This window comes from Phyllopteryx taeniolatus, chromosome 15 (genome assembly GCF_024500385.1).
Source record: "Phyllopteryx taeniolatus isolate TA_2022b chromosome 15, UOR_Ptae_1.2, whole genome shotgun sequence".
Classification (NCBI taxonomy): Eukaryota; Metazoa; Chordata; class Actinopteri; order Syngnathiformes; family Syngnathidae; genus Phyllopteryx; species Phyllopteryx taeniolatus.
Window position 1 is genome coordinate 21,285,612 of NC_084516.1, and position 14,733 is coordinate 21,300,344.

Sequence of the window (14,733 nt, forward strand, 5' to 3'; positions counted from 1 at the left end):
AAAAGAGACTTGCATTAAATATACCAGAACGGCCATCTTTTTGTTCTACATCATAAATCCAATGTGCGTTTAAACAATAAAACACTAATATGGACTACAAGTGAAAGCTGAACAATTGATAGGCAGAGAGGAAAGGATCTCATTACTCACCAAACTTTGTGCTCCTCGTGATTTCCTTGATTCCTCGATGGAGTCTGTGATGAGAGGACGTGTAAACCGAGGATCAAGGACTGAGCGGCAAATACAATCAATGAGATTCTTCAGTACGTCCGTGCTTTCTCAGACCACATAAAACATAGACCTTGAGTTTGACACTTGTCAAAGAGGCAACCTTGTTACCATGGCAGCCGTACTACACACGCATGCATGCACACACGCACGCACGCACGCGCACACACAAACTGGGGAAGGAAATTATGGACCATTTTAAATGTATATATATATTTTTTAAGCAGTAAACGTGATCACTGTGTAAATGAAATATGAAAAAAAAAAGTTTCCAGGCAGTCAGATGAGAAGGGAGATGGCAAGCAGATAGAGAGTGATAACATCAAACTGCAGGACAACTAGGACAAGGACACACTGATTAAGTGTGTGTGTGTGTGTGTGTGTGTGTGTGTGCGCGCACTTGTGTCTCTGTGTTTGAGAGAGAGCGAGAGAAAGCAGTGGGAGTGTGTAGCGATAGAGCTGTCAAGACAGTGATTTACCGATAGAGAGAGAGAGAGTAGGGGGGACTGCCGAAAGGGAATCAATAAGAAGGAAACCATGAAGCAAGAGAGAGAGAGCGAGAGAGAGAGAGAGACATGAATGAAACGGGGAGCTAAAGATGGGCAGATTAGGACTGAGGGACGTGTGACATACAGCAGTCGAGGAAGCAGAAAATGATGAAATAAACCTGCGGGATTTATTACATTCGCTTAAGGGGATGTCACGTTTGGGGTTTGTTCGAAGGCGAGGAAGGCAAGGCAAGAACATGGAGGACCCAAGTGCAGGGAAGCAGGGAGGCAACGCAGTCGTGCAGGAGAAAATCCAAAAATGATATTGCATTGCAAAAACAAGGATCATGAAAAAGTCCAAACGTCCAAAATCGAAAAACACAAAGTCGCAAAGGAACACTTGAGTAAACCCAAAACAAGAAACAAGACAGGACTGACGAAATAACTGAGCGACAACTGACGACTATGACAGATCACAGACGGGGACGATGACACCTGACGATGACACACTGCCAAGACATGTGACAACGACAACGAACCGACCAGAACTGAAAGAAACCAGGGAACTCAATACAAACACGTTGACGAGACAACGAGGAACACCTAAACGAGACACGAGCGGCTAGAGGGAGCCGATTGGTCGACGAGAACAGGTGGACACAACAACCTCATGAGCACACGACAAACATGGAACACAGAAAAACATGGGGCAAAAGTAAACCCTAACCCAAAGCAAAACACAGACCATGACAGGGGAACTCAAAGGAATTCTTTGGCCTTGTTTTCTGAATTTGGAAATGTTTTTCTAAAGCAAAGTTGTAGCATTTTTTTGGAGCACGCATTGAGACATTCAAGTTGTGAAATGAACGAATTAAAAATGAGTCAGTATTTTTTCACTATAAAGAAAAACATAAGATAAACATAAGTCCCAGAATACCGTCACCAAGGAGAAATGTGTTCTGGCATCTGTGAAAGCAGGTTAGAAGTGTTGGTTAGAAATAGTTGGCTACAGTATGTACTAAATGACTCTTGTTGGTTTGAAGTGTACCTCTGACAGCGAGGTAGTGGTTAGCTAGTTTGATTCCTAGCACAACGACATACACCAAAATATGATTTGCATCATCAACTTTGCGAAAGAATTGGTTTGTCTTCATTTCTCCGACAAATGCAGCCTTTGACATCTGCCCACCACATGCTGCAAATTGGTGGCCGAAAGTCGGTTTCTATTTAGGCCTGCTCAGACCATGTCTTACTTTTGGCATAAGGTAGACCTGCCTCATGGGATTTGGGTGAATTTTGATCGTGGTGCAGGTAGACAGATATACGAGTTCCACGCTCATGTGTGGCAGATGTCAGACATATTTCATGAACGAATATGTGAACCGTGTGCATCAAAACCTCTGAATTAAGGTAGAACTCTATCGATTGAACACATCGTTATGATTCTCATCATTGTTATATTTTTTAAATCTGGCCGACATGCAGCTACGAACGATCGGGTCGGGGGTGATCTGTGAGCTCCTCCCGAGCCGACTTCACATCATTTGCCCGTGGAGGTCTGCTTGCAGATCCTTCTAAACGTACTTTGTGCGCTCCAACCCTCCCAGACTCAAGCGAATCAGTTTCTCCTTCTGCCGTGTCAAAGGCCGTCAGTGTGCAGTTAAAGGGGGCGAGAGGAGCCACTTGGATGAGACAGGATGAAATTCAGATGCGATGGCGCCCACGCCAGCGCAGACGGCCCGCTTTTAAATGCGCTGGGTTACGCCGGTTCAAGAAATGACCAAGACCGGGTCTAACCCGCGTCCTCACACAGTTACGCTAAGCGCTGGGCTGGATTGGCACGAGTCATGAAAGTAGAGCCCCTGTTGTCATTTTCCAGTGAATATTATGAATGTTTAACAATGTGAGCACGTCTCACAATCCTGTTGGTGCTCGTTTGTCATTCAAAGGTTAGGTTTGGTTCACTTTGCAACATTTTTAATCACAAAGGACATTCTGATGTGGCTACTATTTTGAACCTTTCTACCAATTCCTTGAAACAAGTGACCAGGAAAATTACACAGAGAACGTTGTCACTTTTCACTTCTGATGTTTGATTTTTTTTCTGTTTAATGGTGTGCCTTCTTGTACTAACTAAACCTCCGTTTACTTCGCGGGAACCCCGCAGGCACAGAGTGACACCTTTGACATACATACTGCCTCTCTGATCAGGATGAAAGCCCGTTTTAGTCGCATCGACATCAAACAGAAGGAGCGATGTAGTCACTGTAGCGCACAGCCGTCTGAGCCTTTTGAATGATTCTATTATATATAAGAACATGAAAACAGGTTCATCCTGCAGGCTGATGCGCGGCATGTTACATTGATAGCATACATGTTCTCTGCTGCGGAGACTGTCATCAGATTGATTCGGAAATGGGGAAACACGCAGGGCTTTACATATTTATGGGAGGACTTGTAATAAAGAGACCATCCGGGATCATGAAATGCTTGAATGCAGACTCTTTCACGTTCTCTCTCTGTGTTTTAGCAATCTAAAAAAAGAATGAGAAATTTCATTTGAGCTGGCTCTGGGTTTGAAATAGGTTTCGGGAAATCGCTCTTGGAACTTTTCTCACACACCTGGTCAATCAATCACACCGATCAACGTTAACCAACATTTGAAGCATTCCTTTGCATGATAGGCAACCACTGCACAATCATAAGCCAGTCCAGTACTTTATTCATGAGAAGAATTTAAAAATGAGGCACTTCATCAGGTATCCTCATTGCTGTTTTGTTGTTCTTTATGTAATACCGCACGGTACTCTTGTGCATGTCATAATGGCGGGTAACTTTTTTTGGGGAATCCTTTGAGCATATCCACTTTTACCCTCTCTCGGCATGCCAATACCTTCTTCTGGTGCTTCAGCTGTTTACCAGAAGTCTTCAAGGAGCAGTGTGGCATCTGAGAATGTAGAATACACGTGTTGTGCAACAAGAGGACTTTTGCAGGAAAGTCACAAATGGGCGAGTGTTGGTCTCACTTGAAGACATTGCTTAAATTTGGATGAATTAGCGATCGTACACTGCGGCTCTGTGACGATGGAGTCTACTCAAGAGAATTTCAAGATGTACATGGACTTTACACGGACCTTGTATCTGTTCCAACTGGATACGGTTGTCGTATTAAATCAGGAACAGTTTCCAAGTTAGTAAAGCGACATGCCTTAATGTAAACACCAGAAGGTAACTACGCTGATTTAGGTCACATTGACCCTTTTAAACACATTAGAAGTAATGAAACTGTACCTCCAACTCACCTGCAGCTTTTATTGCAAAATCTATAAACCATCACCACATCCATAGTTTTCCCTTCATGTTTTACGACCTTTGTTGTCTCGCAATCTCTTTATGGTCTGCTACCGTTGCAATTGTGGCTTGATCGAATATGAGGCGGCCTCTGGGATACAAATTGGCTCTTGGCTATAAACAACACCTTGTTCGGAGCCGTTTAGCTAAACATTCATGTGCTCCAAAATGAGCACCAAGTGTATTTTGATAAAACATGTTGACAGGAAGGCAGTAAAGTAGGACACATCTGTTGTTTCAATACACAATGTTTGTTTTAGGGATGCATACCGGCTTTCTACAGATCTTGAGCTCTTTATCGTGTTTTCCAATTCATTATATCTTATGTGTTCTCCTGTGTTCTCTTCCCTGGCTGCAGCCTCAGAGGCTCCTTCATCATCGTCCTCCTCAATTAGTCCTGGAGGTTTCGTAGACTTCACATTCACTAAGGAGCCTCAAGACACGGTGACAGTGCGAGGTGGCGTGCTACAGCTCGACTGCCAGGCACGCTCAGAAATGGCGTCCGGAACGCCCACCGTCACATGGCGGAAGGACGGTGTGCTACTCAGCGCTCTGGTGGATGAACGGCGGCAGGAGCTGGCCAACGGATCGCTGCTGGTTCAGAATATCATGCACTCGCGACACCACCGCCCTGACGAAGGGGAATACCAGTGCCTCTCCACACTCGAAGGACTCGGAAGTATTGTAAGCCGGACTGCAAGAGTCACCGTGGCAGGTAAGATCAAACATTTTTGGCCACCGCAAGACTCAAGAGGAGTCTCAGCATCTTGAAAGGAAATGAGAAAAAAAACTGCTAAACTCACTTACGACAAAAGGCAAAATTGATGAGGAGAGCACAAAACTCTAGAAAATTGATAAATCAATCAATATTTAATTTATAGAGCACCGTTCAACACAGTGCTTCACAGAAGATGTAATATAAAAGAATACAAATCCCTCCGTCCAAACTGCCTGCAGCATCCAACCCTCATTGACTGGGCGTTGGCAATTCCCAAACCCCCCGTAACGGGAAAAAGTAGTTATGGTCAAAAATGACTAAAATACAGATGTGGCTGAGAGTAGAGGAATGGATCGCCAGCCAATCGCAGGGTACATACAAACAAACAAACAAGCATTCGCACTCACATTCACACCTACGGGCAATTTAGAGTCTTCAATGAACCTACCATGCATGTTTTTTGGGATGTGGGAGGAAAGCGGAGTGCCCGGAGCAAAGCCACGCAGGCACGGGGGGAACATGCAAACTCCACACAGGCGGGGCCTGGGATTCGAACCCCGGCCGCCAGAACTGTGAGGCAGATGTGCTAACTAGTCGCCCACCGTACCGGCCAGCATAAGAGCCATGATACAGAAAATAACTGTCAACGAGCGCTTGTGTTAGAGCTGCATACAATGTGGAGATTCGATTCTATTCTATTCTATTCTAGCCATCCATTTTCGATTTTCAAACCTAGGCCTCATTAAGGTTGCGAGTGCGCTGCAGCCTATCGTAGTTAACGTCGTGATGCGCCCTGGTCTGGCCACCAGCCAATCGCAGGGCACATATAGTGTAGACAAACAACCATTCACATTCACATTAATGCCTGTGGACAAATTAGAGTTGGGCATGCAAACTTGTACAAAATTCCTTGAAGGCAACACTTGAGTAAAAGTGTCTTAAGAGGTAGAATTTAAAGTCACCGTGTAAAATATTTCTTGAGCAAAAGTCTTCCAAAGTGTCTGACATTTGCTGTACTTAAGTATCAAGTAAGTCATTTTCTGCTATTCAATCTTTAAAGGTTTGGAAGTGAAAGTAAAAACATTCCCCAAAAAAGGGAATTTATTATTTATTTATTCATTATTATTTACTAAGTTTACTTCAGTGGTGTAGTTCAAAATCTGCGCGGTGGCTAATCCAAAGACCAGCGGCCTCATGTACGAAGACTTTCCTAGTGAAACATGGCATACGCTCAAAATCCAGAAAACGTTGGATGCGCAAAACTATCCAGATGTACGAATCCAAGCGCATTTCCTTCGTACATCCCGATCAACGTAGAACTGAGCGCACGTGTCGGAGGAGCCGACCCCGCGACTGTCCGCGCCACCCAAATCCTATTTAAACGAACCCTGCGCCTGAGATCCCGATCTCTGCATGATCAGGCAAAAAGGAAAAGGAGCAAGGTATTGAAGAAAAAGATGTTTTCTGAATGTGAAGTTGCTCAATGAAGTGGAGGTGCGCTAGAAAATCCTCTTTGGCACGCTCGTGTCCTCCGGCGTTAACGACAAGCGAAAGAAGAGCGAATGGGACGGGGCGTGTGCGGCTGTCGACGCTGTGGGGTTCCGACCACAGAAGCGGTCAGACATAAAGGTGCATGCGAAGCGGAGGACAGCTGCCCGCCGCCAAAGTGGAACCGGCGCGGAGGGCCTCACGCCGTTCGAGGAGCGAGTCGCTGCAATTATGGGTGACACTACCTTCACGTGTGGCTGACTCTATTGCCCCCAAGGTAAATGCCATGTATTTTTACAACCCACAACAAATGCGTTCATACAGTAACCTACACTCAGCGCTATGAGAGAAAGGTTCCTGTGTAAATGTTGTATGTGTGCTATTTGTTATAAATCTTCTGAATTCAAATCGAAGCACATCGGCATATCAAAGAGGATATCGAAAATGTGGACTCCTGTTTGATTACTCGCTGAATTATTTGAATACACAGGAGAGGTCACGCAGTCGCAGCCACGTGCTACGTGTTTTCGGGGAATTCGTCCAGCGTCCCCGGCGTCGCTCGTGTCACAGACGCGGAGGATTCCTCCAGCGTCCCTCGCTGAAAAAAAAAAAAAAGAGTCCTTTGAATTGACTGAATTTGAGCATGTACATGGGTTGCACATGATTGCAATGTGTTAAAAGGACATTATTTACCCCTCTCCTCCTTAAAAAAAAACACGTAATTTAAACAGATTTCAATCATGCGCAACCGATGTACGTGTTCAAATTAAATTCAAGGGATTCTTTTTTTCAGTGCTGGCATCACTGGTGTCACCGACGCGGAGGATTCATCCCCCGTTCCTGGCATCTCCTCCGGCATCCCCAGCGTCTCCGACGCAATTACACTCCAACGACCGGCGGCCCGACCGGCCGTGTCCTCACCCGTGCTCCTTTTACATTGTTGCGATCAAATGTTGTCGGGCAGGAATTGTTCACCAGTGCGATTTGTTCATGTGATTTATTATAACAGTTTCCCAGCATCACCTCGAAGTGTCGCCACAGGACCAACAGCTGCAGAAACGTGCGTACGCCAGCCACGAAGTTGGCGTGAGGCGCCGCACATTTTCACGGTCATTTCATTCTTGATCCATCGGAAGTTTGCCGTGAAAAAGAACGTACGCCACGTTTTTGTGCGTACGCACCTTTTGTACATGAGGCCCCTGATTTCCCAAGTCTCATTTTCATGACCTACCTTACCAGTACCCCTACCACATTTTGGAGTACTTACTTTGTGCTCTGCGGCTCAGGGATTACTTCAACGAAAAATGTCTTCGTTTTACAAAAACGAGTATAAAATAAACAAATATGATTTGTTCATATTATCATAAGTGAGATCCCGTTAGCTACATAGATTATGTTGCTTAGGGTTTGGTTTGGTTTAATTTAATAACAATGAGGCCATAAATTAGCTCGCACTAGTTCCATAAATGCACTTGTGTATATAATCGAATATATTTCGGTACTATTGACTAATGTGGTGTTCCTCAGGGCTCAGCTGTCGCACTGCTCCTGTTGCCAGTCAAACAATATGTGACTGCTTGGCCCCAAAAATCTTACTCAAAGGACCGCTTCTTTTCTTTGTCCTCAATGTGTCTGCTAAAATGTTTGTATTGATTAGCAATTGTACTGAGAGGAATGAGTTTGCCCTCATTTATATTTACTTTCCAGGACACCTTAACCTGGTCTTCATACTTACAATACTGACATTGTCCACTTTGTGTGATATTTCCAAGCTCCCCTAATTCACTTGACTATTCATACTTATTTGCTAGAACCAAATGAAATCCAGGCGGCACGGTGGCCGACTGGTTAGAGCGTCAGCCTCACAGTTCTGAGGTGCGGGGTTCAATCCCCGTCCCCGCCTGTGTGGAGTTTGCATGTTCTCCCCGTGCCTGCGTGGGTTTTCTCCGGGCACTCCGGTTTCCTCCCACATCCCAAAAACATGCATGAATTGGAGACGCTAAATTGCCCGTAGGCATGACTGTGAGTGCGAATGGTTGTTTGTTCCTATGTGCCCTGCGATTGGCTGGCAACCAGTTCAGGGTGTACCCTGCCTCCTGCCTGATGACAGCTGGGATAGGCTCCAGCACGCCCGCGACCCTAGTGAGGAGAAGCGGCTCAGAAAATGGATGGATGGATGGAAATGAAATCCATTTAACCAGATTCAGAAAGTGGCTAAAGATCAATACAATTTACGGATGAGTATAACAGAGAGACAGACATAGAGGAATGTACTTTCTCCATCATTGACTGTAAAAGACTCATCAAGGTATTTACAGTTGTGCTCATACGTTTACATACACTGGCAGAAAATATCAACGATGACAGAACGGCGATCACCTCATTATTTTATTCTTTGCTTTTTTTTTTTTATTATTGTGCTATTCTGAAATGTCTTACAGTTTGATGTGAACCCATTGAAAATCAAATACTGCAAGTTTTTCATGATCACTTACATTTTTTGGGGAAAGAATTGTACACATTTTACAAATTCTGTGCAGAACTGCATTTACTTTACTTTGAAAACAAATCTATTTATATGTGCTTTCATTTAACTTGGAAAGTAGCCGTCTGGATCAAATTCGCTAAAAAAAAATGATGCCTGTTCTGTTTGAATTTAAAAAAATAAATAAAATAACACAAATCAAACTGCACATGCTGTCCACTTCGTATTTCTGAATTTGCAACCATGCGAACAAATTTGCCGCTTAATTTCCAGGTGGATTTTATGTACAGTGATTTACTGGAGCTTGCCTGGAAATGTATTTTTCCAATGTTTTTTTTTTCTTGACATGCCTTGAAATATGAGCTATAAAAAGATGATGAGACAGACAAAAATAATTTGGTAAAGCTGAAAGAAGACAAAAAAAACAGCTGCCTCGAAGCAACACTAGGGACTAATAATACATTACAAGGCAAAATGCTAATGAGAAGAGGAGGCTTAAAAATTCAATTAGCAGCTATGGCGTCTCTATTTATGCAAACAAAGACAACTGTAAAGTGGGAATTCATTAGCAACACTGAACACTGTGGGTGTGTATGGCGGAGATTAAAGGAGTCCTCTGTTTCACTCTTTAGCGTTGCATTTCACCATTGCAAATGTATTGAAGCTTCTTGTCATGTTAAGGTGACATGGGAAGAATATCGAATATGCCAATGAAAAGCCCAAACATTCCGTGTTTCTTCATTTTCCATTCCCTGATACTGGCCTGTGACTCATTATAATTCTGTAGAATTCAGTTGACATCTGAGCGTCCCTTATACCTCCCATTCCTAATTAGTGGTCAACTCTGTGGGGATTTCAACTCATCTCCATTAAAGGCAGCTGGGGTAGAGGGGCGAAAGTTTCACCGGCAAACGTAGATAATAATGGTTCCCAAGGTAGCTATTCAGAGCAACTTCGGCCCAACATCCCTCTGCCGGTTGCATCTGTTTGCTGAGATTTGCATGTTATTATGCATCTGATTTATTTGAGTGTGTTTGCCAAACAAGGATGAAAACTGTTGGGAGATAGCAACTCCTACAACAGACGGCTGGAGGTTTGGAGGCTGAAGTGAAGCTATAATCAGGTTGAGCTTCTTCCTCCTCCTTCTTGCTGTTCTTCACCCCCGTCGTCCTCCTCACTCACTCCTTTCATGTCCCCTCCTCCTACTCCTACTGTTTTTTGACCCGTTTCTCCTGCTCTCTCCCAATTCGCTTTGCTGCTTTACTTTTTATTCTGTGTGATCCTGTTCATCGACTGAACATTGCTCTAAATGCACTGCTTCACACTTTGGATCATGCAAATCTGGCGACGTTGTCCTTCATATGAGACGAGGAAATAACCTGATTTAGTTCGGACTGAAAAAATGAAACCCTTCAAAAAATTCAAAAAACATACGTATCCTTCTTCATATGTTTGTATGCGCTACAGGTTAATTTCTCAATTCAAACAAATGAGTGTCAGAACTTTGTGGCACGATTTGTAATCAAACGGTATTGGACTGGACCCAGAAGCAGACGGAGGCGGAGGAAGTAGTTGGTGGTCCGTAGGAACAAGGAGCGTGAGCAGGCGAGCTTAATGAAAAGCTCTGAAACTGCAGAATTTTTGTGGCATGACTTAAAAAAAAAAGGTTGTTTGCCCGCAAAAAAAAAACTCCAGTGTTGCTGAATTAAAACACTTCGACAAAGAATGGGCAAAAATATCTCAAGCGAGATCTGAAAAACTCAATAGTTAGGTTTACGTGGAGCCTTATGTCCCGATTACGATCAGGTTAGAAGCCTAAACAAATCAAATATCCTCCATATAAACACCTCCATTGGAATAAAGCGGATGAAACCGAATGGAATTCCATTCAGTTTCACAGGGCTAAAATATTCCTTCCATTCTGTCTGTGCATGCACTATCTTGATGTAAATGCGGAGTGACGTCATCGTTTACGCATGTGAAAATGTGCCGGCTCCGATAAAGAGGTGCGGGGAATATCCCAGCGAGCGAGTTCAACATGCTTCTAATCTAAACGTGAGTTCGGAGTTGACTTGGATCATTTTGGTCCAGAACAGCTGATCTGAATCAGCTATCTTGGGGCGAGAGGCGGGGTACACCCTGCGCTCGTCGCCACCCAATTGCAGGCCACATATAAAAAAAAGCAGTTATTATATTATAATATATTCCATTTAAAAAAAAACAAAAAAAAAGTGACAACAAACTCCCCTGTTGCACAACAAAACTGTTCCAGCACAAAAGGCACACAGGGCCGCAATTCTGCAAGGATCTTGGAGGAAACGCTAATTTAAAAAACACTAAAAAAAAAAATCTTAATTCAAAGTAAAAAAGAGAAACATGGATAACAAAATACCGACCACTAAGAAACCTGACGGGATAAGAAAACATGCACGATGACAACTGACGACAATGAACCAACACAGACTGAAAGAAAGCAAGGAACTAAATATAAGCAAACTGATGAAACAACGAGAAACACCTGGACAAGACACGAGTGGCTGGAGGGAGCTGATTGGTTGACGCAAGGGAGAACAGGTGGAGACAGTGACCAAATGAGCGGACAAGACATGAACATGTGACACGGGAAAACAAAATCCTGAAAGCTGAGAGTAGAGTAATGGATTGAGGAAGCACTATGATAGAAGGCCGTTAGCATAAGAGCCATCCAGCCACCCATTTTCTTCAGCGCTTATCTGCGCCAGGGTCGCGGGCTGCTGGCGGGGTTGACCCTGAACCGGTCGCCAGCCAATCGCAGGCCACATAGAAACAAGCAACCATTTGCACTCACGTTCACACCTACGGGCAATTTAGAGTCTTCAATCAACCTACCACGCGTGTTTTTGGTAAGTGGGAGAAAACCGGAGTAGCCGGAGAAAACCCACCCAGGCACGGGTAGACCATGCAAACTCCGGGATTTGAACTGTGAGGCGGATGTGCTAACCAGTCTCTCTTTGACTGCGTTTGATGAAAAACAATATTTTTTGATGAGAAATCAGTCTAGGAAGCCCCGGGGAATCATTTTCCATTTCGTTGTGCCAAAATGTGGATGGGATCGCAGAGAAACAGACAAGCCGTGTTTGCTTCAGGTGGGAGGAGACTGCCTGAGAGTCAGGATTTAGCAGACTGCTATCGAGCAGGTTAGGTTTTTTTCTATTAGCTAGTCTATTAGGTGATTAAGTCTGAATCCCTCGTACCTGACTCTTTGAAATGGATTTGTTCAGGCTTTCCCCTAATCTCAGGGGTTCAACTTCCACAGAGTTTTCGCATAACCTGCTTGGTGGAATACCCTCCTAATGAAATAGATCACGTGACATGCAAACAGTTAACCTGAAATCAGAAACGTCCGCATGCAAACCCGGCTATTGCCGATCATAGAAAATGCTTGATTTTAATTGTTGCTGCTGCAGGTGGCCCAACAAGTTCTCAGGTTCAGGGGGCAATTACTTCTTTTTACCATTGAAGAATTCTTTTTGACATTTAAAAAGGACATTTTGTGTTGGGCTTGGTTACGTTTGACTGATATTTACATTTGTTTGATGTTCCTAAACCTTAAAGTCAGGAAATTAAGCACAAATACAAAACTAGAATTTGAGAGGGGGCAAATCCTTTTTAATGGTCTGTATTTTGGTTCAAGCTGACAGAGGTTACCTTGAACAAAACAGTTGCTTTGAGGCTAGCGTCCATGTAGCACTTCTCGTCAAAGGGTTATTTCCTAATCTGCTTCCACAGAGATGGGCTTTATATGTACGGTACGCCAGTGCAGATGTAGGCAGCACTATGATCCACATGTGAGCAGACAGCAGCAGAACTTACATAAGGCACACAATCCCAATTTGCACTGTTCCCCGTCGCCTCTTTTCCTGGTTATGTCATAGCAGCGCTATGACCTTGCTGTTGTAAAGAAAAACGAACCATCTCGTCACACAAAAAAATAGCATGAATTTTTGTGGTCAGCAATAAAACGGTATCTGAATGTAACATTCATAACAAGTTTTTCGTTTCATTTATTCATGAAAAAAGCCTTGCTGATTCACACATTGACACAAAGTGAGGAGCGTTCGAATGGATTGTCCAACGCTGTACAATTTTACACCATTCTTTAACTGCACAGCGCGTGCCTGATGAGAGCGCAAAACGTCCTTTACTCATTGAAAAGTGCATCGTTCGTAGCTCCAGCTCACCCGTCCGTGATCTGTGGAAATGGAGGGATGGATGATGGCTGGGTGGAAGTTCTCAAAATTAATGTTTGTCACTGTCTGTCAGTGCCAGTGGCACCGAAATCATGGCGAGTTCTCAGCATGAGGTTGATGTGCAACCAGCAAACTGCCAACGTGTTTACAGTTTATCACCCCATTAGAAAAGGACTTAGGGGGCCATGTGAACCCTGCAGCCTCAATGAAATTCAAACCAAGACTTAGATAAGTCTTTTGAGAGGCTTCTGCGTTGATGTGGCTACAGGCTCTTCGCTCTTGAAGTGGATGCGACCAGACGGGAAGCGGCAGGTGTGCTAGACGCCGTTCATCCATCATGTTTGAAACTGTCCTTTCCTTTTGTTGGTCCTCCTGCTGTTTCGGAACAAAGTTGTTCTTGCATCACATGGCAACACTCGTCGTGTCACAATCTCCTTTCTGCTCTTTCTTTTTCATTCTTGTTGACATGAAACCCTTCGCTGTCAGCTCACTGCATCTTTGCAGCTTGTTGGTGAATGGACTAACGTCTCGTCGTGTATCATCGGAAGACGTTACAAGATGAGTAGCATAGAGCATACTAGCACTCGCTACATGACCTCATAAATGTGAGACGACGGGAACCCAATGCGAGGGGACATTTTATCAACTGTAACTTCAGAACTGCTCTCCCAAAGTACAAAGAGACATACTGTAAATAGTATTTTGCCACGCACGCACACACACAAAATCCAAGGTTTTATTTACACAGAATGATGGCAGGGTTTTCTCCCGATACAGGGGGGTTACGTTCTGGGGAAATGCAAATGCGATTGGCGAAACGCAAATGTGTGGGCGTCAACGGTATTCAACCAATGCTCAAACTATTTATTAATTCCCAAAATTGGAATGTTGACTTTTGCTCGAAGCAACGATAATGATTATAGGTCTATGTTGTCTACGAACGTTAGCGGCAGCACCGGAGTACAGTTTATGGCGATTCAGGTCTATCCGCTAACGAAATAGATTGCTATTTGACTTGTCTAATTTAACAGATGGGTTCACATTCAAAAAGAATGTGATGATGAGGAGCTAAACCAGTCAGTGAATCAATACATATTCGGATTGATGCTGAGATAAAGATGCAGAACGATCAAATGTGCATATTTTGTAAATTGTTCTATCTTGTCTGTTTCCAGGTCCGCTAAGGGTAGTTGTCCCCACAGAGTCGGTCTCGTCGTACCTCGGCGACACAGCGCTGCTGCGTTGCGAGGTCTCGGGAGAACCGGCGCCTATCATCCGCTGGCAGAAAAACCGAGACGATCTGCCGATGACATTTGACCCCTCTTCCCGCCTGGCGGTGCTGCCGTCCGGTTCTCTGCAGGTCAGCCGTGTCCAGCCTCCGGACTCAGCCACGTATCGCTGTCTGGCCGACAACCCTGGCAGCACGAGGACGGGAACAGATGCTGAGCTGCGGGTGCTCCCGGGTGACTGACCTACCGCTGATGCAATGCAAATACATTTACTGACACCTCGGCTTTACCTTTTAATGCAGCTTTCAAAAAAACTAAAGAACTGTGGAACTTCAAAAGTCAAACACAATCGATTCTGAGATTATTCTATTTTCTCATATTTGAAAACTTTTTTTTCCCACTGAAATTAGATTATACAGTATATGAATCCAATACATTCATAAAACTGTATTTAACTGGGTCGCTGATGACGGTGTAGTCGTGCACTCGCCTGACTTTGGTGCCGGCGGCATGGGTT

At 44.1% G+C, this 14,733-nt stretch overlaps 1 protein-coding gene across 4 annotated transcripts in view; it reads left to right on the forward strand.

Annotated features, from left to right (window-relative positions):
- Nucleotides 1-14,733, forward strand: part of dcc (DCC netrin 1 receptor) — a 301,630-nt gene that overhangs the window by 68,811 nt on the left and 218,086 nt on the right. For all 4 annotated transcript variants that reach the window (XM_061747156.1, XM_061747157.1, XM_061747158.1 and 1 more), the window contains exons 2-3: nt 4,426-4,782; nt 14,163-14,450. In XM_061747156.1, coding sequence (XP_061603140.1) covers nt 4,426-4,782; nt 14,163-14,450 — 645 coding nt within the window. The remainder of the gene's footprint in view (nt 1-4,425; nt 4,783-14,162; nt 14,451-14,733) is intronic.